The sequence below is a fragment of the Equus quagga genome, chromosome 14, assembly GCF_021613505.1.
Source record: "Equus quagga isolate Etosha38 chromosome 14, UCLA_HA_Equagga_1.0, whole genome shotgun sequence".
In the NCBI taxonomy this organism is placed as follows: Eukaryota; Metazoa; Chordata; class Mammalia; order Perissodactyla; family Equidae; genus Equus; species Equus quagga.
In genome coordinates, this window is record NC_060280.1 from 81,889,560 (window position 1) to 81,912,355 (window position 22,796).

The 22,796-nt window shown below is 48.9% G+C and overlaps 1 protein-coding gene across 3 annotated transcripts in view; it reads right to left on the minus strand.

The window, feature by feature from the left end:
- Positions 1 to 1,340: 1,340 nt before the first annotated feature.
- Positions 1,341 to 22,796, minus strand: part of IGSF9B (immunoglobulin superfamily member 9B) — a 59,416-nt gene continuing 37,960 nt past the window's right edge. The window contains exons 19-20 of one of the 3 annotated variants that reach the window (XM_046638127.1): positions 16,788 to 16,909; positions 1,341 to 13,825 (exon numbers count right to left, since the gene is read on the minus strand). In XM_046638127.1, coding sequence (XP_046494083.1) covers positions 13,617 to 13,825; positions 16,788 to 16,909 — 331 coding nt within the window. In that variant the 3' untranslated portion in view covers positions 1,341 to 13,616. Of the gene's footprint in view, positions 13,826 to 16,787; positions 16,910 to 17,115; positions 17,153 to 22,796 lie in introns of those variants that run through there. The other 2 variants (XM_046638129.1, XM_046638128.1) reach the window with 2 other exon arrangements.

Below are 22,796 nucleotides of genomic sequence, written 5' to 3' on the forward strand. Positions count from 1 at the left end.
TGCTTTATTTCCCAAACCACCGCCACCACCGCCACCCCCTCCCCCGATACATAGTTGTCTATCTTGGTTGCAGGTCCTTCTAGTTGTGGGATGTGGGACGCCGCCTCAATATGGCCTGACGAGCCATGCCATGTCCGCGCCCAGGATCCGAACCCTGGGCCACCGCAGCGGAGCGCGCGAACTTAACCACTCGGCCACGGAGCCGGCCCCGCAGACGTTTTTAAATTGGTAGGTGGACCTATTTTTTTGTTTGGCCAGTGGGCTGGTTGTTTTCTTCACTTGGAACTATGAGCATAAATAGGAATATCCTATGTTGGTATTTGCCCTCCACCTAAAGACCAAATGAAATTAAAAACAAGCATAGTAGGAGCTGATAGATAGCCAGAGTATTGCCAAGATACAACATCAGGAAGAAAGGATGCCAAGAAACAAGAAAGAGGAGGTGATAAGGGGAGGATGGTGTGCTTATTTAGGCATCAGATCTACCAAGTCAACCTGGAGATGAGAGAATAAGATGCGCTAATCCCTTCAAGGGAAAGGAAAGGCGCAGTTCAGTCACAAAGGAGTCACTGCACGCGTGACTCCTGCATGTGAAATTCTGCCTCGGGCCAGCGTGTTAGAGTGGGGGCTCATTTAGACAAAGTCCAAGTCAAACAGAACGCTGTCTTCATCACATAACTGAAGAGTTAGCATCTCTTCTAGTTCTTAAAGATTTCAGGCATTGTAAGAAACCTACAAAGGCAAAGAACTTTATGTGCATCAGACCATGAGATAAGCGACCCCCTTTCAGTTTCTGCCCAAGTGTCATCTCCCCAGTGAGACCCACTCTGAGCACTCTATTTAATCTGCACCCCACACGCTCCTGCATGTCACCTGCCCCGATCCTGCCCTATGTTTTCTCCAAAGCACTAATCCCTGTATTATAGTCTAGGCAATTTCTTATTGCAATAATTGCTTATTGTCTGTCTCTCACTAGAATATCAGCCCTAGAAGAGCAGGAAACTTATCTGTCTTGTTCACAGATGGATCTCAAGTGAATGGAACAGTGATCCACACAGAATAGACCCTCAGTATATATTTGCTCAGTGAATGAAGAGCAGTTCCTTGATCTCCAAGCCTGAAATCCTTTCAGAATCATGTTGAGCCATGAGTTTAAAATGAGTTAATTAGGGAGAGTTAAAGCCGGAGGTGAAATAAGGTAACATCAGAAAATATTTGCTAGGTAGAAATAAAAATTAGAAAATGAAGTTTTTTAGCAAATGTTTATTTATATCAAAATACAAAACATTTCTGAAGCAGAGTAATGTTACATGAGAAGCAATTAAATACTAAACCTCTTTTCATCAGATTAACTTGCAACACTCCCAGGATACCTTCACTGGCTACACACCTTGTCATTTGATGTGCCCTTTTTCCTCTTTTTGTTTGTTTGCTTATGTGTATGTCTGCTTGCTTTGATTTTTAACTCACTATATGAACATGCAGTGTTACCAGCGATGAATTGTGGTTAGTATCTGGCAAGCCTGAAAATACCAGTGAGTGGAGCCTGGCACAGCAGCCCGAGCCACAGCAGGCTGCAGAGTCTCTCCCTAATTGAGTTTGGGGTGTCACTCAGTTTTTTAACTGGCAAGAGTCTAAGGCCAAAGGAGTCACTGTCCTTGGTAACCAGGGCAGGCATTATTGCTTAGGGCCACAGAGCAGGCGTGGCTTAGGGTCATCTTTAGTGGGGTCTTCTTTGCGGAGAGGGAAGAAGGGGTAAGAGAGCCATTCAGAGCCCATCTGGAGGGGCGGCAGCTGGAACAGGCCGAGGCCCAGGAACGGGAGGTCAAGGGGCCCTGCAGGAGGAGACCCCCTCCCCAAGAAAGCAAGAGCTGAGGAGGAGAAGCGTTCCTCCAGTCTTGGCAGTCTGTGATTTGGTGGTGGGAGGTGCCTGCCTCCTGGCTGGGCCCTTTGAAATGCTTACAGTTTGGAGACTTTGAGGAAAAAGCACCTGGTTGGGAGTGTAGCTGTTTCTACGCACCTCCTTTCCCTGACAGAGAGGAAGGGGAGGGGACAGGAAACAGGAGAGAGACGTGTCTTTCACTACAACCACCCACTCCCAGAGCCCACCTGGGTCTCCCTTTCAGACCCCCAGTTAGTGCATTCACTTTGGCATTGTGCACCTGTAAGCAGACACACACACTTGTGTACACACACACACACACACTCACACCAGCCCACACCCATGCACACAAATGCCTGCTTTCCTTCCAGAGTCAAGTCAGGAAGCAGGATGGTGTCTCATCTTCACCATCATCTCTGCTCCAAGGTGCCCCGTTGGCCCTCTTGTCCCCAAGACCTAGCCCCAGGCTTGACACATGCTGGCATTCCCAGGCTTTGAGAAGAGGGTGACAGAGCAGGGAGCTCACCAGAGACAGGTGACACAAAGTGTAGAGTATATTCATATAAGGCTTTGGTACAGCACCGATTTAATGTTCTTGTAGTTTGATTTCTAAGTCGTTTCTTAGAAGAAAAAAAAAGCTTACTGAAAAAATAGTGTTTTTATTTACTTTTGAATTACATACCTGAAGTTCAAAAAGTAAGCCTCTAGTTGCCATTCAGATTCACACTCAAAGGTGTTCTGTGTGCAGCTGTACAATTTGTTGGTTTGTCTTTAATAGTTAACCAAAGTCAGCCAACCAATACCATGAAGTCAGCTGCCCGTGATAACTGACTTTAACCAGTCCATACATACAGAAAAGAGAGAGAGAGAACACAAAAGCCACCCCTACGTCTCCCACCCCACACCCCTAGGGAGAAAATAAAATAGAAGACAAAATACAGCAAGATTTAAGGAACCAGTGGGACAAAGGAGGTTCAGTCCAGCTGGCCTCTTCAAGAACAGCACCATAAAGCACCCTAGCGCAGTTACGTTGTAATACTAAACATTCAAGAAATGGAAACGAAGTTTGAGGGGTCTTCACAAGAAGACCTGGCATGGATGAGGGTAAGCCCCAAAGAAAGGTGAAGAAGGAAACAAGAGTTTGAAACGAGAGCAAGAACTCCCATGACAAAACTGATAGTCATATCCAGATTCATTTTAGAAAAGAAGAACTAATGCAGGGAGAGACTGGGCATCTGGAGGTATGGAGTTTTTAAGAGGTCTTGGGGAGGCAGCATCAGGGCCCTCCCCACCTACACTGCCTGGTCACCCCCCACCTTCGGTATGTCTACAGACCCCTGGGTGAAATAGGGATAAGAAACTCAAACAAAATTGCCTCCAGGTGTGCAATGGAAGCATTATCCCCAGGACAGTAAACTCTCTCCTGGTAGAAGAGAAAAGTTGAAGATAAAAGGAACCAAGCGTCACTGACAATGAAGCAGGATGTTGTCCCTTCAGGTCAGCGGCTGTGGAAAAGAAGGAGCAAGTGGTGAAAGCACACCCCATCCATGCCCTCAGTCTCTGGCCCCGCAAACGGCGGGGCGGTTCAGAAACTAAACCTGAATGAGACGTTACGACCTTCTGAGATTGATGCATATGACTTGGTAAATGGAGCTTTCAACTGCTCTGCTTCCCTAAACCAACCACTCCCTTTCGAACGCCTCAAAGTTCTAGTGATCAAGATCATTCCAGAGCAACCCCTCCAGTCCCTGGGCACTGTGCAAGAGTTTGCTAAACACCACAAGAGCCCTCCCACTCCAAGATCGTGGCCAACCCGGTACAGACCAGGGAATGTGCTGTGTAGGTTCTCCTGTCCCCCCACTTCCTACTTTCATACTGCCCAAAGGGGCTCAACATGAACATCTATAGCAAAGAGCAGTGCAAGGGCCTAGTAAAAAGCCCAAGAGCAATGGACAAACCCCTCTTCCCTAAGCTAGTGGTTGATGATAAAGAGGAAAAGGGTATGGCTCACACCAATCCTTGGGTCAGTAATTCCCAGTGAATCTGTCTACTCCAATCTCTTGTTCTACATAGCAGACAGAGGCAGCAAACCAAAACAACTCTATAGATTCCTCCATCACCTAGCAAAAGGGAAAAGCACCAAAATTCGATATCCTTTCCACTACATGGGAACCTAGGAGCTTGGCACAAGTATATGGAATAGCTCATGTTCCCGGCAGTGGCCATGGGCCTCAGAGGCCTAAGCCAAGCACGCATCCCACAAGCCTGTCCCATTAACTGAGAGGGCCAAAGACAGGAAATCTTGCTTACTGCACTTATCATCAAATCTCAGTCCATTGTGTCCATGAGCCTTTGTGAAAGACTGGCTCTTCGGAGGAACTGAACATCTATGCTGGGCTACCTAACCTTTGCCCTCCAATGTTGACCCTTTCACCATCTTTCTGAAGGCTCATGGCCAGGATCACAGAAAGGGTGGAGGTAAGCCTGACACCCCTCCACGCTCCAAAATTTCAAGGTAGGAGCTCTATCCCTTGTCTTCACTTTTCCTCCCATAAATGAAGAGTCCAATTGGAGGTTAAGGCATGGGTTGGGAATGTGCAGGTCAGTGACTCTTTCGATCTCATATACCTTGATGCTGCTGAGGTTTCTAAGGATCAAGCCCTGGGTTTAATGTGGAAAGTAGGGCTTTAGAGCAACCTAGACCTAGCGGGGGTACTAACCCTACAACGGGCCTGTGATGCTGACGTGACTTATTCTGCTGGTGCATGTGTACCAGAAGTGTCACAGCATCTATGGAGAAAGGGGGGAGGGTTGCTCTCAAAGCCAAAAGCAGAGGAAGGGAAAGACCTCTTTGTGTGCAGGCTTTACTAGATTAGAAGGGGTTACAAGCCAGGAAGGGACATAGAATGTGCTGCTTTTGCTCCTGTTCAATGTCCCTGAAAAATCTTACAAGAAACATCTGGTTTAATCCTGCTTTGGCCTCCTGAGAAAACTGCAGAAAAGATTAGTCACATGCCAAGGATGGACGCTAAGCCAGTTGGACCCAGTATTGGAGTACACAGACAGAGCCCATTTTCCCTCAGTAGTCCTCAGGAAACGAGAAGCATTTGAGTATGTAATCCCAGGGACTCAAGGAGAGCACCTGAGTATTCTCCCCATAAGTCTACACTGTAGGGGCAGAAGGGTCAGGAGGCAGACTCAAGCTCCATGCCAATCTATTCTTCACATAATACCCCCAAAAGAGGCCTTCTCATAGCTGAGGCCTCTGAGTTCCTCTAATGATCAAACTGCATACGACAAAAGCTCTTGGATAGCATGACATTTTGGTTGTGAAGGAGGGGTAGTATTGCCTTTTTTCAGTTGATGAGCAGAATAAGAGAGAGAGATTGCAGCCACAAGTCTCTCCTGGCTGCCTACACCACCTGGCCCTGGAACAGCTTCAAACACATCACTCTGAGCTCTTGGTAAGTCAGAAGAAAGAGCTAGCACCCAGGAGATGATTGATGAAGCTGTGAGGTACCTGGCCCTCACAGCACACGTGAGGTCTTGAATTCTCAGAGGTATTCTTCAGGGCACAGAGGTTTCCTGCTCAAACGCAAGTGAGTTCCTACTCCCCAGAATCTCCAGTTCTGGGTCAAACTCTTCCAATACATTGTTCAGTTCTGTAAGTCCCAGGCCAGGTGTCAGGAGGTTCCACTTAGACCCATCCTCCCCATCACGCCCAAAGTTCTCTCCTTCCTCATCCTTCACTCAGAAATTGGACCATTCCATTTCCAACAGCACCTTATTTTCCAATTAAAATAATAACTGAAGAAAGCATTTATGATAAATTCATACTAGATATCACATTTACACTGGTTCCAGCCATCTGCAGCAAGAGTGACCAGGGTGCTCTCCAAGACTGAGCCCATGCAGTAAGCCTCCCAAAGCTCTCTCGAGGTTCCTCCCTCTCACCACCTACCCTTCCGGGAGTGCTTGAGTCAAAGGGCTACAAAGCAGGACAGGTATTGCCATGAACCCCACAGTAATCTTGACCTTCTCCTTTCTAACAACGCTGAGCCAGATTCCTTCAGAGCAACCGGGTACCAACCCACAGCAATATGGAGATGGATTCACAGAGTCTTCAACTCTTCATCCTCACTATATTAAGGACTTGAGCCAAAGCCTTCAGGCCACAGTGTCCCCTTGCAGTGACAGGAGATGCTGTGAATCCTGATTCTTTGGGGCTATCAGTTCCCCACAACCTTCAGTTCACTTGTCCTTTCTACAAGTGGAATATTTGTTTTGTTATTTTTCAAATTTTGATATATACACATTTCCATCAGAAAGACCCAAGCACCTGTGGACAGAGAATGTCTCAAAGGAAGAGGCATGGAGGAAGGATGGGGAAGCAGGGGACGTCAAGGCATGAGCTAATATCCCAGACCACCTGGGGAAGGAGGTCCTGCTCAGAACATCTCTAAGCACAGGTACAAAAATAAAGCAAACTATGACTTCATATAGATATATAATAAGCTAGCTAGATAGACTTTATATAGGTTTTCTGTCCATTTATACATGTATGCTGAGGGCATAAGCTCCTGCTCCTCTTGCTCGGCTTTAGTCTCCTGCCCTCCCATGTCCCACTCCCCAGATGTCCCACTTGCCTGAAGCCTCCCACTCACGACTATTGCATATGATCCTTGCGCCCACCCCCGACATAAGTTCCCCTCACTCCTTAAAATAGAACAAGTTATATACATTTATATAATTTTATATGCAATCTCCATAAAAAATACACTAAACGTGGTACATTACTAATTCCACCCTCCTACCAAAACAGAAGTTGCCTAGCAACGAAAGAGTCAACCAAAAAGAGGGTCTCCTAGGCCCAATATTACTCAGGCAAATTAGTGTGTTCCTACAGATCTCTTATACACACACACACCATTCCACAAGCACACCACAGCACACACACACTACCACAAACATGCCAGACACAAACACCCACACACCACAAACACACCACACATACACACCACACCACACCATAAACACACACACACCCCTCCCCCCCACAAACTCACATACATAGACTCTTACTTCCTGAGCCCAGGAAAGGAACACAGAATAGACAGCTGGCTGGGGGTTAGAGACCAGGGAGATAAGCTGATAGCTGCAGGGGGACAGGTGAGACATTTCTCTGACCCAGTCAGGACACTGTCGACTCAGGACAGACCTCTCATTGTTCACAGTAGGCAATATAAATATTTGTTGATAGAGTAATTGACAATTTCTCTTCCAAGGATTACAAGGTGACCATGAGGAGGCCTATTCTCCTCCACCAGGAACAAGGTTTCATAGATGCCCTAAGCCAAAGGAAGCACAAAGCCCCTTAAGCCCTCATCACCAACAGGAGAGTTGGCATTTGCCCCTCCCATATACTCAGGTGAAAAATCCCACACATCACCCAAAAGCATGCTCACAGTATTTCTAAGGCTGAAAATGCAAGTCCCCACTCCCCAGCCCAAAACCCTTCTCCCCTCCCAGATTCCCTTCCCCACCCAACCACCTCCCTATCGTAAACCATGCATAAGTTCAAGATCCCTGGAGCCACAATGAAGTGGGGAAGGAAGGAAAGGGAACCTAACTAGTGTGTTTATGGGAGGGAGTGGGAGAGCTTGCCCTAGTTCCTAAAATCAATCCAGGAAACCCAGTGCTGGGGGGAGGTGGGACTGGTGGAGCACATTTCAAGACCCAAAGGAACAACAGGCCCATACAGCCATTCATGTCACCATCTAGTGGGATAGGAAAGGCAGACTGCCAAGGGACCAGGGACAGCAGCTGAGAATTTGTACCACTCCAACTCCTCAATCTAGCTCTCCCCACCAGTGTTCCAAAGCTGACAACTACTTCATCAGCTCTCTTCAGAAACCCTAACTACTACTACAGACCCACCACAGAAGAGAATATCCAAGTGATTTCAATCACTGGGTGCTGTCCTACCAAAGTATTTAGCAATCAAGATACTCTGACTCTTCCTTATATAATAAATGGCCAGCTATTAATGATATTTGCCCTAATGCTTAATTTTTCTTTATCCTACACAGAAACCCTTGGGGTATGAGGATGTCTTTGGATCAAACTCAATCTATTGAGAATTATTCTATCAGCTTGAAATGAGGTCATGAGAACACTTCTACCCTCCCCGCAACCCAAGACACAAATATCTGGTGGGGATATTATATATGTTCATAAAGACTTATTTGAAAGTATAGACAGGGGGGCCCAGAAATAAAGCATTAAGCCAGTATGGATTCCCTCCCAGTCAGGGGAGGGGCGTAGTCATGAACACCCCTAACCAAACACCAAGCTGCTAAGGGTGCTGAAGTCCAGTCTGGGCTTTGATCCTTGGTTTATTGACTTCTTCTGAAGAAGAGATTTTTAATTCTGCCTCTCAATCCAAAAGGAGGCAGAGTTGAAGACATCAAAGAGGATAGAGGAATGGCTGGTCTGATTTCAGGGTGAAACTTTTTCACCCTCCTAGGTCAACCAGACTGGTGGCCTTAACTTGTCAAAGAGAAAGTGAGGACAAAATCTCTAGGTATAAAGCCAAGTGTGGCTTCATGGCATGAAGGCAATCTCTATACCTCAAGAAGAAAGGGTGAGAAATGCAAAAGCCATGCCCCAAACCCTCCTCTCCATCGCCAGGAGCAATGTCTTAAGGAAGAGGAAAAGGCCACCTGCCACTTCCGCTTATGAGAACAAACGCACAAAGCTCATGAGAATAATTCTTCCTTCTCCACTGACACAGAGCTGGTGATAGGATGGGGATCTCAAGACAAGTCTCCTCACTTTGGGCCTTAGGAGCCCCCAAAAACAAACAGATAAAGTTGAAAGACATCACAAAAAATACGTCCATATTTGGTTTGGGCACTTAGTGTTATAGGCTAATTCTAGAAGAAGCAAGGAAGGCTAGCTAAGAAGACCTCTTCCAAGATCCCATTTGCCAAGACCTCACCTCACAGTCTTTCTTCAACAACTCAATTACCCTCCCACACCTGCCCCCCCCAAGATAATTTTGATTGCCACCACTCCCCGGCTTCCTCCACCTCAGAGCAATCACTCCTCTTCCTTTTCCGGGGACAGTCCTCAACTTGTGCACTGTACCCTTAGGGGTAACAAAGTTATCATGTGCCCCAAAGAGAAAGGGAAGGCTTGATGTCCTCTGGCTTTGGTCTTACTGTCATCTCCCAGAATCCCCACCTTCTACTCCATGACGGATCTCTCTATTCCCCTTCCAACCTTACAGACACCTGGCAAAAGAATGTGACCTCCTCTCTAGGCTCTGGCTCTCTAACTCCCCTTCCTGAAACACCTGGCCCACTGGTTACCTTAGTCAGCCTGGATCTGGACACTAACACAGCTCCTTGGCCCTCTCCCCAGAGCAACAAGCGCAGCCCCTTGGGGCTCCAACCTCTGGCCTGCAGGAGCTGGCTCCCTCTATTTTGGAGAAGACAGAAATGCAGAGCTGGGTGGAGAAGCCCCATTGAGAACACGTACCCTTCCCAGCGGGAGCAGTGCGGGTATACTCAGGGGGCCGCTCCACATTCCCGCCCATCTCTCCCTGACTCCTTCTTACTGCTCCCCAGTGATCCCTGCGATGCCCCCGAAGCTCTTTTACATGCAAGCAAAGCAAGCCCAAGATTAGCCATTAGCTTTTCTTATGTTTCTCTACATAGTAATAAAATGTACTTTATGTACAATTCTTCCCCCCAGCCCACCCCAACCCCCGAAAAGGCTTTTGCTAACAAAATTGGAAGAAACAGCTCTAGCCACACACACCCCAGCCCTGGGTTATTCTAATCCCGGGAAGTGGCAAAGTTGCCCTGATGCTCTGTGAAGTCTGTTTCCCCCGAAGCTACTGTTTTGTCAACCTTGTCAAAAAAAAGTCAGGAAATTGCACATCTGAACCCTATCCAGTTTCCTCTGCCTGAAAGGGGCATTGGAAAATAACTGGAATCAGTTCATCCCCAAATATTTTAGATCCCACATCAAAAGTAAAGACAAAGAGCTTTGAAAAATATTACTAATTACTCACCCCAATCCACCCCTGCTTGAGACATCCCCAAGAGCACAGTCATGGGACACAGGCCCCTCCAACAGGGCAGAGCCCGCCCACGCTGGGGGACAAAGCCTCCTTTGAGAAAGTGGAATCTCAAAGCCCTCCCCAACGCCCGCCTTTCAGGGAAAGCTGCAAAGGAGCTGGGCCGGGAGGTGTGGGGGCTAAGGCCACCAGTGTACGCTGAGCCGGGGCCACAATGACAGTCCATGCCCATGGCCCCTCTCAAGCCATGAACCTACTCAGTGTGGTCAGCCCACAACCAAGAAACAGGATTCACCTCCTCCTCATTTCTCCTTATCGTTCGTTTTTTCCCCAAACAATTGCAGTCTCCAATCCCCCTAAGTACTTTCAGCCTCAAGCCCCTTCTAGAATCCTTTTACCCTTTTCCTGGTCTGCAAATCACCTAACACTGAAACAGCCATGGTTTCCAGTCAAGATGCAGAATGAAGGTCAGGCAAAAGTCTGAGACACAGGAATAGGTCTGATGTGAGCTACTTCTACTGCAAAGCTACCAGACCATAAAAGGGAGGTACGGAAGACATTTGCTCTCCCACTGAGTGCGGTGTGAAAGTCCCAGGAAGCTTTAGAGTGCCCACGGCCCTTGTTCAAGGGCAGAGCACAACGGACATTTGGTCCCTAAAAATGGCTACACCCCACCACACACACATTCACAACCATACCCTCACACACATGCACACACCCAGCTCTTAAGTGTGTACCTATGATATCTTTACCCTCCATCACACGGACCAAGGGGACTGTATTCTGTCAGTTTCCATCACAATCCTTAAAGGAAGGACTGACATAGCTCCCAGGGTGCAGGAAGGATGCTGGCCTCTAAGGGCACAGTCACAAGAAGGAAGCCCTCTTGGGAGGAGAAATGAATCTGAGGTTGTCAGAAGACAGGTTGGCCTTGTGTCCTTTCTCTAGCCTTGGTGACACCCCAACACTGCTGCCATTCAGTGGCCAGCAAAAAGAACACCTCCAATCCAATCATTTGGTCTGATATGCTGAGGTAAGGGGGACTGCCAGAGGAAGAAGAGAAGAAAGAAGTGAGCACCTGTGTTAGCCCTGGAGATAGCCCACTCGTGGCTCCCGGAAAAACACAGCATGGTCTGAGGCACCTCAGCCCAGAGTTTGGCTCTCATCCCTGTATGACATCCTAAAGAAGCAAAGCCTTCCATTTCATCTTCTCTTCTTCTGTGACCTCAGGGCCTAGAATTTCCAGCACAGGGCTCAGAAAAGTTGGCCTGATTCATCCTGAATTCCCACCTCCACATTCCAGCCAGTATTCACCCTGGTTGGGAAACGACACTCCGCGAGAGTACAGACAAAGGCTACAAACTGACCAGAGCGAGCCCCCACATCCATCCCCTCAATGCCCTAGGAGAAGTACTTGTGAGTCACTTATTGGAGCGTGGTGCCAGAGGTAGTGCTGCCTCAGAAAAGAAGACCGAGTCACCCAATCTCTGCTCTTCCATTTTGCTGCAGCTGCCACCCAGTGGTGAGGTGGATTTGGATGCTCAGAGAAGCGCATTAGCCAGAAAGTCCAGGTTCCACCCCAAGGGTACAAGGCCCAGCCCCAGAGCAATGAGGCAGTCAACAAGACAAAGGCCAGAAACTCTGCTCCTTTCCACCTCTTTTGCCAAACTCATCCCTTTCAGAAATGAACTGCAGTTGTGTGACTTGCATGGCAGAACCCCAAGGGTGGAGTTGGTCCCCACTCATTAGGCGAGAGAGAGGAAGCACCAGGGTCTGTGTGGCAGAGAAGAACTCAAGCCCTAAGATGGAAGCTCCCAACAGGAGCAGCTTCCTGGCTCTCAGAGGCCCCTCCTTGCCTAGGTCATTGGGCTGAGCCACTGGCAACTGCAATGAACTCGCAGAAGCCTCTAGTGCTTTGACTTGGCCAATGTCCAAGCAGGTAACTAGGGAGATGTCCCCAAACCCACCAAGACAGCAGCACCAAGAAGGAAATACTTCAAGGAACCTGATCACCACCTTTATTCTCGGGCAGCTGGTAGGGTAGGCTCCTGCACAGCAAGAGGGGAAAAAGAGACCAGATGCACCCCCATCCACTCTCAGGGCTGTCTGCCCTCTCTTGGGCAGCACCATTACCTTATTGGAAGGGAGAGATACATCTTCAGTCGCCGTAAGATGACCTCACAGAAACTTCTAGGTGCTAACAGTTTGAAATAGGACAAGATTTTGGCAGAGAAAGGATCAGAGCCCGTGCCCCTACCTACCACCCTTTCCACCTTCATTCCCATGCCTCAGCCAGTTCCACATAAATAGAACTGGGGGAAGAGAGAGGGGATGCAGAGCGTCCCCAGAACCCAGGAATCTGAAGCACCCTCGCTTCATGTGGTCCCATCCCATTGGCTCCTGGGTCCACAGAGCAGTGGAGGGCGCCTGGGCAAAGAAGAGTCAGCAGGCAGCACGTGGAGAGTGAGGAAGGGAGCCTCAGGCGGGCTCCCCACAAGTGGCAATTAATCAATCTGGGGAATTAGCTCTCACAAAAGGAAAGGAGGAATCCAATCAGCAGCTTTGGAACCGCGCCCCAGAGGGCGCCGAGCCACAGGCTGGCTATAAATAGAGCCGCAGCAGCTTGGTGCTCAGCACAGATGGCTCCCGAATGGGAGGCCCTTTGGCCACAGGGCTCCTGGCCCTGGCTGGACCAGAAGAGACTGATGGATGAGCTTGACTTTGTGCATCAGAGCCCGCTCGGCCCCGCTGCTAAGCAGCTTCTAACTTCTGAAGCGTGAGCCAAACTGTGGAAGAAAGAAAGATGCCAGTCTGGCCCTTTGCCTGGCCACCCTTTCTTCACCCAGGAACCAAGAAATAAAGGCTTGCATTTAGTTCTGTGGTAAGTCATTGCTAACCCCCAAAGCAGGCAGCTGGTAATCATGGCAAGCGCCCATTTCTGCTCCGGACGGGAGAAGGTAGAGAGACAATTCAGCTAAGAAGGCATGAATCCTGTTCAGGAGGAAGAATGCCCTAGGCAGACATCAGGGCGCCACAGCCAGCTCTCTGTCAGTCCTGCTCACAAACTCGGACGTCTGCTGCCCTCTTCCTCCTTCTTTCATTGACCACAGAAATAAACAGCACTTTGCTTCAATGTACATATATATACACATAGAGAAACCCACAAACTACATACATATGCATTTGTATCTATATCTATATATATGTAGAGTTTGGAAGATGGGATGGAAGTCCAGCCCTCTTCCAGGACTTGAAAAACTGAAACAGAAGCAGAGAGCATTAAACGCCATTGCTTTCCTCTTCTTCACTTCCAACGATAATTGAAGAGGTAAGAAAAATCCATCTGGTGAAGAGGGGAGAGGCGCAGAGGAGGCAGCACTCTCCCTGCCCCCAGTTCACTTCCCAATCTCTACCCCCAGCTGAAAGGTCTGCTCCAGCCCTCTGTCCCAAAGACGAAGCCAGCAGGCCAGGAGTCGGAGGAGACTCCTGCTCTGGCTGGAGAGACAACATGCAGACAAAGCTCTGAGCAGCCCTCAGAACTAACCCTCAGCCAACAGAGGAAGATGAGGCCCGCACCCCTTCCCTCGCGCCCCTCCCCTGCCCTCAGCCAAGCCTGCTTGCTCTGGGGACACTTAGACTTGAGCCGTGTCACAGCAGAGTGGCGTGGCCTGGGTCGTCGTGATCCACACTGTTGAGAATCGCCGTCTGGTCCTCTGGCAGCTGGCGGTGGCACAGGTCTGAGAGACGGGCAAAGGGGTCAGGCCGAGAATGTCTCTTCTTCTTCCGGAGGCAGACAGCTTCATCGGGTGACAGAACCTGAGAGTCTGGAAGCTGCTGAGCCTGGGAGGCAGAACCGTCTAGGGAGAAGGGAAGAGGTGCATGAAACAGTGAAGAGAAAATAAGGCAGGTGAAAAGGAGGGACGCGGCCTCATATGCACCCTTCTCATCTGCTAGGGCACGTATTCTGGGCGTCTGGGTTAAGAGAAACAGGTCACGCAAGGTGATGGGAGACTAGAGCAGAGTGCAGCAGAAAACCATCTCCCTCCCCACGAAGGCAGCAAGTCCCGGAGTCTGCCCCCTCAGTCCTCATGTGGCAAGGAGGCAGGATGCACGGGATGTTCCTTCTGTACTCACAGATCTAGTCAATCTTTCATTCTTTTTTATCTTTCATTTAATACTAAATATATTTATTTAATATCTCTTATCTAATATTTCTTTTTATTAAAGAAAATCAATATTCCGTTTTTAGTGCCTCCTGGGTGTCCGGCCTCGTTCTAGGTGCTGCGGATCAGGGCTTCAAAGAACAGGTTGGGGCTCTATCCATTCTGTCACCCCCTCCAGCCCTCACTCCCCTGCAGGCAGTGACGGACTTGACACGAGATCTTAATCACGTGCCACAGTCAGGCCTGGCCCGTCATATACGCTCAGGGCCACCACTCTGCCTCACGACCCTTCTGGAGACACAGCGGGAAAGCCCTTGCTTTCCAGGAGGTTATACTTTCATGTATGGGTGTGGAGGAAGAGACAAACTGTAACGACAAAAAATTCAGAAATAAAATTTTCAGATACTAAAGTAGTACAAAGAAAGGTAAAATGACCATGTGATAGCAAATGAGTGAAGCACTGAAGGAGCAACACTTGAGTCCTGAATTCTAAGCCTCCAAAGATCTAAGGGAAAAGCGTTGCCTGGAGAAGGAATGGCAAATGTGAAAGCCCTGAGTTAGGAGCAGAAGTGACATGTTGCAGAGACAGGAGGACAGAGGAAGGAGGAAGGAGGATGGAGGAAGGGGGAACGCCATCATGGCTGAAGCAGAGTGAGTAGAGGACAGTGAGGCGGCAGACAGACAAGGGTGTCGTAAGGAGTTTGAAATCTGTTCTGGTTATAGTGGGAAGCTTCTGGAAGGTTTTAATCAGAAGTGTGCATGCATGTGTGCATGTGTGTGCTCACATGCCCATAACTGAAAGAGGATGTGACTGCACTTTCTAAAGATCTCTCTGGTTGCTGTGTAGAATACACTGGAAGGGCCAGGATGGAGGCAGGAGAGCCAGTTAGAAGGCTATTGCCACAGTCAAGGTGGGCGACAAGAATGACTCCAACTGTAGTCTTAGCAGATGAGACAGAAAAAAGGGGTCAGATTCAGGATACGTTTTCAAAGTTGAGAGCCAGCCCTGACGGCCTAGTGGTTAAAGTTCAGCGCACACTGCTTTGGCGGCCTGGGGTTGGTTCCCGGGCACCAAACCACACCACTCATCTGTCAGTAGCCATGCTGCGGTGGCAGTTCACGCAGAAGAAGTGGAAGCACCTACAGCTACAATATACAACTATGTCCTGGGGCTTTGGGGAGAAAAAAAAAGAGAGAGGAAGATTGGCAACAGATGCTAGCTCAGGGCCAATCCTTCCCAGCAAAGAAAACAAAAAAGAATTATAAAAAAATGTTCAGCCAACAGACCTTACCAAATGGATCGGATGCAAAACACAAGAGCAAGAGAAGAACCACAGGTGAAGCAGCCTGAGGCACGGGGTGGGTGGAGGCGCTACTTATGAAACTGTGGAGGAACCGAGGAGGAACAGGCCAGGGGAGATCACCTATGCCTCTATTCTGGATGTTTCAAAGTCTCATAAAACACCCAAGCACATGTTCAGCAGGCAACTGGAAATATGAGACTTGAGCTCATGAAAGAGATCTGGGCTAAAGACAGACATTTGAGAGCTGTTAATATACAACAGGGAACAGGACCACTAAAACAGAACAAGACAGAAGATCTGATGTGACTTTTTTTACCAAAAAAAAAAAAAAAAAACAGATCAATGATGATAGATCAGTAGGGAGGTAGGTACACAGATGGGTCTTAAACTGAAATGGGCTTAAATGGGTTGAAAATTCAGCTTTGGGCTCCAATTTCTCACCCAAGCCCTAAAAAATTCATTCTCTTTTCCTCCGCCTCAGTGGTCCCATCTATAAACTAATAGGATAATAGCACCAGCCAAAAGCTAAGTGAGAAGTAAGTGTTCACTGCCTCCCAGAGGTCCAAGGGCCCCTGGATCACACTTTCCCATAGCCCTGCCTTGAAGGAAAGTCACTCCAGCGTAGTCAGTAAAGAGCTGCAAGGAAATTGCTCAGCAGTCTTCTCTGACAGCCGGTCACAACACTCCTAAAACCATTGGTAAAAAGAGAGTACATGATCAATGTTAAGGAATTTTCTAAGTGCAAAAAAGGGCTCAATTATTTTTGCACAATCTTAGAAGCTACCTACCACTGTTGGACAAACATCAGACACATGTCAACAGAGGCGTCCTTTCCAAGAGATAAGAAGATTTCACTCCATCCCATTGAGACAGGTCTGGTCAACCTGCAGAGGTGCGTCCACGCCACAATGTCTCCTAAGCACTGAGTAGAACCCCATGATTCCCCCGTCCAAACAGAAGGCATCAAATGATAAGAAATTTCCAAGGCATATTGCAGAATGGAAAAAAGATACTATTTATGTTGTTAAAAAATACCTTGAAACAATATGATATAGTTTCTAAAGGTGTATGCACAGACAGGTTCTGAGAACAGACATACCCGACAGGTTCCCAGGTAGAAAGAAACAAAACTGGGAGGACAATCAGAGATTTTAACTTTATCTTTCTCATTTTCTACATAAAAATTATATTTATGTATTATTTGAAAATTAATGTTAAAGAAAAACAAAGAACAAGATAAGCCCGTGAGTTGAATTCTACAGAAAGCCCAAAGTTGGGATCCTGAGCAAACAGCCTCATAATGACGGCTAGGCAAGGCGCAAAGAGCAGGGCAGGTGCTTCCCGCTATTTACCGGATCGTTTCTTTGACTTCGAGGAGCCCTTGGATGACTTTTTGGGCTTCTTTATCCGTTGGTATTTCAGAGCCTCCAGCCTCTCAGGTGCAGCAGTATCCCCAGGTGCAGGTGGATGTGTTCTGGAAGGGACAATCAGAGAGGCACAGGTCAGCTCCTGAAAGAGGGAGCTTTTGAAGAAGGGCTGGAAGAAAGCCAAACAGCTGACCCAGAGGAGGACAGAGGACAGTTCCGTGGAGTCCCAGTGTCCACGACAATCCTTGACACCAGCCTTTCTGTTGCTCCTGGAAGAAAACCCAGTAGAAAGCTCCAGCAGCAGGAGGCCTACCTCAGATGGAAACCAATCTGTAGGGCAATCAGAAGACCTAGGAAAGGGAGAGAGAGACTTTAATAGGAGGCCCGTTACACGTAGCTCAAGCTGGGAGGAGTGAGGTCAGAAGAGGAAGCAGCCTCAACATCTGAAGACGTTCTTAGAAATCATCAAAATCAAGACCTTTAAATGAAAAGTAAAAGGGCAGATTAAAGCAGGAGGCAAGCAGCCCCAACCCCAATTACCTGTCCTCCTCCAAAAAAGAGGACGACAGGGCCAAATGAGAAACACAGTGCCCGGTGAGATGGAGCGTACAGATAACCCAGCTTCACTGGGCTTCTTCCTTCCAGCTAAAAGATTCAAGCAAAACCCCAGCAGCCAACAGCAACAAATACTCATCATCTACCAACGTTCCAGCAGGGGTGTCTCCCTGACCCCCTGCAGACTGGGCTCAGATTTCATCAGTCATGTAGAAGAACAGAAGAGGGCGGAAGTAGATTATGATAGTTAGAGTGTCCAAATCTAGCAGCCTTGCAAACCCTTCCCAGCTATGGCAAGTATCCAGTGAATCTCTACATTTTAAGATGCAACAGAGAAACCGAGGTTGCTGGGAGAGGAGACCATGTACACAGGCCTCTCTTTCTCCTCCATTTGTGAAGTGGATGTTACCATTTGCCTGATGGATCAACTGCATGGTTAGAACCAAGTCAGCAATTTGACTGGAGCCTGTGCAGCCCAGGTGACAAAGGGGACCAAAGAGAGCTGAGACTGTCTGTGACAATCTGGGCATATTGAAGACAATTTTCCAAAAGTCATAAAAGAAGAAAATCTGGAAGATATGTTATCAATGCCATTTCTTCTCAAAGTAAGCCAAACTCGGAGCCTGAGGAATAAAGGGAGAGAGACAGGTCACTTCTTCTTTCCCAGCAGTGCTGGCAGTAGCACAGAATCAGGCAAGGAGGAGCACTCCAGGGCCCGGTGGACAGTCAGTCACGCTCTTCCTCAGCCCCCACATCACCCTCTTCCATCTCCATCACAATTAACTTCGGTAAATCTGATTAAAAGGAGTAGGACAGCCAACCGTGTGAGGGGAAAAGACATCCCCAGTGGTGAGCAAGCCTCAAATCTGAGGTAAACAAACAAACAGAAATGACAGAGGGATAGGAAGACAGCAGCTGCATCTCCCCAACATTAGGTATCTTCGCAGGCATGAGAGAAGGAAAAGCTTCCAGACTCATTATAGACAAGCCTCTGGTCTCTGGGGTTTCCTGCATTCACTGGCAATAAAGCAACCTCCGTCTTCTCTGATGGATGTCATCATTCCATAGTCCTTTAGTAAATAAGGTAGCAAGAAGCCTCTCCAACATTCAGGTCAGAGACAACTTCTTGATTTTTGCAGCCCCCTGACAGCATGGTGCTAAGAAGCCCCACCTACATGCGCACACACAGCCGCATAGTGAAGTAGTCAACTCACCATTAGAAGTCAGGTCTTCCACCCCCAGAGACCCAATCTGCCAACTCCCCACTGCCTCCTCTTTCACCAACTCCATACTCTACCCACAGAGATCCCATACAGCAGCAGCAGCAGCAGCTGGGAGGGAATTTGGAAGGCAGGCAAAGGATGGAGATGGCTAGGACACGAGGGAGCATGACTCCAATGCTGGTGCAACTTCCTCACCCCCTTCTCATCCTTGACCAAGGCTTCTTCAAGCTGCCTAAAAGGAAAATCAAAGATAATCCACTGCTCAGTCCAGCTGTCTCCCGGTCCTGCCAGCCTCTTCAGAGAGACCATACAAAGTGAGTGATGTACAGTCTGAGGAAGCATATGACAAGCAAGTGGACCCAGGAAACAGTGCTTAAACAACACAATCCAGGGTGGCCCACGAGAGCACGTGAGAAACTGGGACAGGGCGTGCCTGAAAATTCCTAGGGATTCTCGAAGCCAGGTGAAACATCCCAGGATGGTATTATTATTATAGCCAACATATTATTAATCATTTTTCTCACATAGAATTTATTTACCACTTACCATGCCAGGCACTGTTCTATATTCTCTACAATAATTTTCTTTAGTCCTTACAATAAGCCTAAGAGGTAAATACCACATTGACCTCATTTTCAGTTGGAGAAACTGAAGTTAGAGAGGTTAAGTAGCTTGTCCAACAATTTGGTTACTATGTGATGGAACCAAGACTGTCAACCTTAGATTAAACCGCTCTTCCAACTTCTTCCTAATCAAAATAGCTATATAAGCTACAGAGAACAAAACACTGCTTCCACACTTCCCCTGAGAGACCAGTCTGCCCTGGAAGGCACCAGCTGCCACCACTGCTGACACTCTGCTTCAGCGGCAGAACCAGGGTAAGACTGACCAGGGAGGGGAAAAACTGGCTGAAGTTATGTCTTCAGGCAAAAACTCCCCAACAGCACCATCCACCGAGGAGGAGAAGTCAATTTCCCTCATGAAACAGCCCAGCTCCAGCCCTTCCAGGACACCTGCTGTCTACCTGTTTTCACTTTTTGCTCAGTCCTCAAACACAGAAAAATGACAGAAGAAGGCTCCTGGAGGCACCAAGACACTCTCTCAATGCAGGAGAAAAAAAATAAAAGCAAGCGTCTGGAAGGATGAGGGGGGAGGAGGGGCAAAATGGGTCTTTATTTTTAGCAAATTATACAGAAAAGACACATGAAATGTGGTCCAACAGACTCGACCTGCAGCATGTCAAGCCCTTCGGAATCAAACTGCTTCTCTTTTCTAGGAAGGGTGACCACGTCCTCTATCAATGTCAAGCCTACCAGGGGCACTTTCTTGTCATGAAGCTTTTGGTGCTGATGTCTCTCAGACAGTAGGAAGCTTGGTCCATCCTATCCCCGGAATGCAATTGGCAAGCCAACCTGAGGTTGACCAGTAAGTCACCCTATTAGAACGGAACCCAACCCGAGGTTCCCCAGGAAGGTGAGGTCACAGTTCTCTTTCCAACCAACATCAATTCTCCTCAGATATACCGGAGTTCAGCAAACTCTGAGGTTCTCCTTCTCCCAGGAAATACGAGTATTACTGAAAGGTGAAGGCCTCAAAGCCTATGGGTTTTCTGGCTCTTCTATATCTTTTTCTTCCTACACCCCAGTCCTTTGTGTTTCTCTGCACCCCAGAGGTGTTTCTCTACAGTTCAGAACCACCAAAAACTGCCTGCAATTTACACTCTCTCCCTTCATAAATTCCATACAAAATCCAAATCACGACCATTTAGCCCAAGAGGCCTGAGCTGCTTAGCTCTCCACTTTCCCAGAGTAGTGGAGGAAAGACACAGGTTGGTTCCAAAAGTAGACAAACCACAGGGTAGGAAAGTCAAAATCCAATGGACATTTCCCACCCTTATGCCCTAAGAGCTGACCATGATGACATAGTTCACAGGCATGTCCCCACCAACCGGAAAAGCAGCACATTAAAGAGCATTTCCCTCTTCTTCTGAATTGACCGAGAGCAGACTCTGCTTGTCTGACTGCACACTGTGGACGGGAGGCCACGGAAATCCACTCATGGACAAGGTGTGGCCAGAAAAACGGGAAATCCACTGTCATACAAAATATCTGGCCAGTGAGCCAGGAGTCCAGAGCTCAGCCCGTTCTCAGCTTTGACTATAATGATGTCCTTCTAGTGGGGTCAGGCGAAGCACTCAGGAGAGGCTTGTTTCCAAATGGGAGCTCCTCCCTAGGGCTCACCGAGTAAGAGGGGGCCCCATCCACACTCCCAGACCCACCTGCACCATCGAGGCCAAAGTTGGTATTAACGGGAAGGGGGATTTGAGGGAGAGGTGAAAACAGGGATGCTCCTGTTATCAGACAGGGAGCCTAGGACACCGCGCGGCCTCCCAGCCACGCCGCAGAGGGTCAGGTCCCCGCAGCACAACTCCGCGTTTGAGATGGGAGTTGGGAAGAGGAGAGAAAGGGGAGAGAGAAAGGAGGTAGAGGTGGGGAAACAATTGCAGGTGTGGGGAGAAGGGACAGGAGAGAATTGGAGGAAATAGGACAGAGCAAGAACGGACGTAGACAAGACGTGTCACATCTTCTCCAAGCAAGACCGAGTGGAGACACATGCAAAGGCGCAGCATGAAGACAGCATCTGAAGAGGAGCCTGGTGCTCCCAATGGCCCAGCAGCTACGCCCGCCCGGGGAGGCTCCCAGCAAGCGGAGAGCGAGCGGTGGCTCCTGCTGCCCAGCACCGTCAAGTCTAACTCCGAGGCTGCGGGGACTTTACTCTCCTAGGCTGGGGATGCCGGCCAGGCCGGAGGAGACAGTGCTCCCTCGTCGCTGCCCCTGGTTTCTGGGTTTGCCACAGTGGTGAGAGGATGACAGCTTAGCTCTCTCAGATCTCGCACAGCAGGGACATTGGGGAGTCAGGGGGTCAATGGTCGGGTGAGAGGGAGTGGCAGTAACAAATGAGAATGAGGTCCAGGCACTTTTCAGGAGTGGAGTGAGAGCTGGTCCTGGAGCTATCACACCTCCGGGGGTGATACAGGGGTCAAACTGGGGGACAGGGAGGGAGAGCACCGAAGGTGCAGGATGGTCCAGCCACTGCCACTCCAGAGCATCCACCCAGCAGGCTGCAGGAGGTCCCTAGCACAGGTGAGCTCATAACTACATCCTGACACCTTCCGTGCTCTCTCCAGTGCTAATGGCCGCGTGTGGTACCTGCCAGCCTCATACACAATCCCAGGACCTCTGGGCTGCCAACACTTTTATAGCTGCAGATGGTAAAGAAATGGGAAAGTAGTCCTCTTTATGGGAGGCCATTCTTATGACTGAAGGAGATTTGTAGGCCTGAGTAAGGATAATCAGCTCCCCTGACATCCCGACGTGGGGAAGGGATGCAGATGCTTCTCACCTAGGGAAGCCAGGAGCACGAGGAGGCCCTCTGGCTCCCACCCCAGTGTCCGGGGCCTGCATGTGCTTGCTCCAAGAAGCACGGGCAGTGGTGTCCATGGCAAAAAGAAGCACGTTCTTAGCCACCATGAGAGACAGTGAGTCTCAAGCGACCCTAAGCCTCTTTAACAGACTTGACACCCCTCTAAAATGCCCAATTTCTTGAGACCTCCACCTGGAAGAACGCTGGAAGAGCCAACCACGGCAGAGAGCAGAGGGAGGGATCAGTGCTTCCCCACCGGGTGTCTGCCTCTTGCCAACTCAAGTTCCTTCTGCCTGGGGGAAGCCCATTCTCTCCCCCAGGGGTGCTCCTCCAAGACCCTTGCCCTAGCGCTGTGACCCAAGGAGGTCAGGGTGGCTACTACAGGGACCTTGAAAGCAATTAGAACCTAAAGGCAAGGTCCACACCTCAGTCCTGGAACAACCAAGAAGGGGCTGCAGAATGCAAGGAGCCTAGGAAGTGGTGACATGTCCCCGCCCTCACCCGGACAGGACTATGGGTGACCTGGTCCTGAGGAAGACCCAGCTGTTAGGGAAGGAGCTGGGCCACACTCCAACCTGTGCTCCTTGAGAGCATCAAACATTAGTAAGATCTCAGGAAGATGGTGAGGGACCAGCAACCCCAGGGGAAGAGCTGACTCTTTGGAGGGGTTAGGGAGGAAAGGGGGGCACTATGCCTGACGCTGCCAGGGAAACAGTGCAGAAATGGGGGGTGGGACTGTTCCTGGACACCAGCGTGGCCCCAGACAGGTTTCCATGGGTGCAGAGAATGCAAA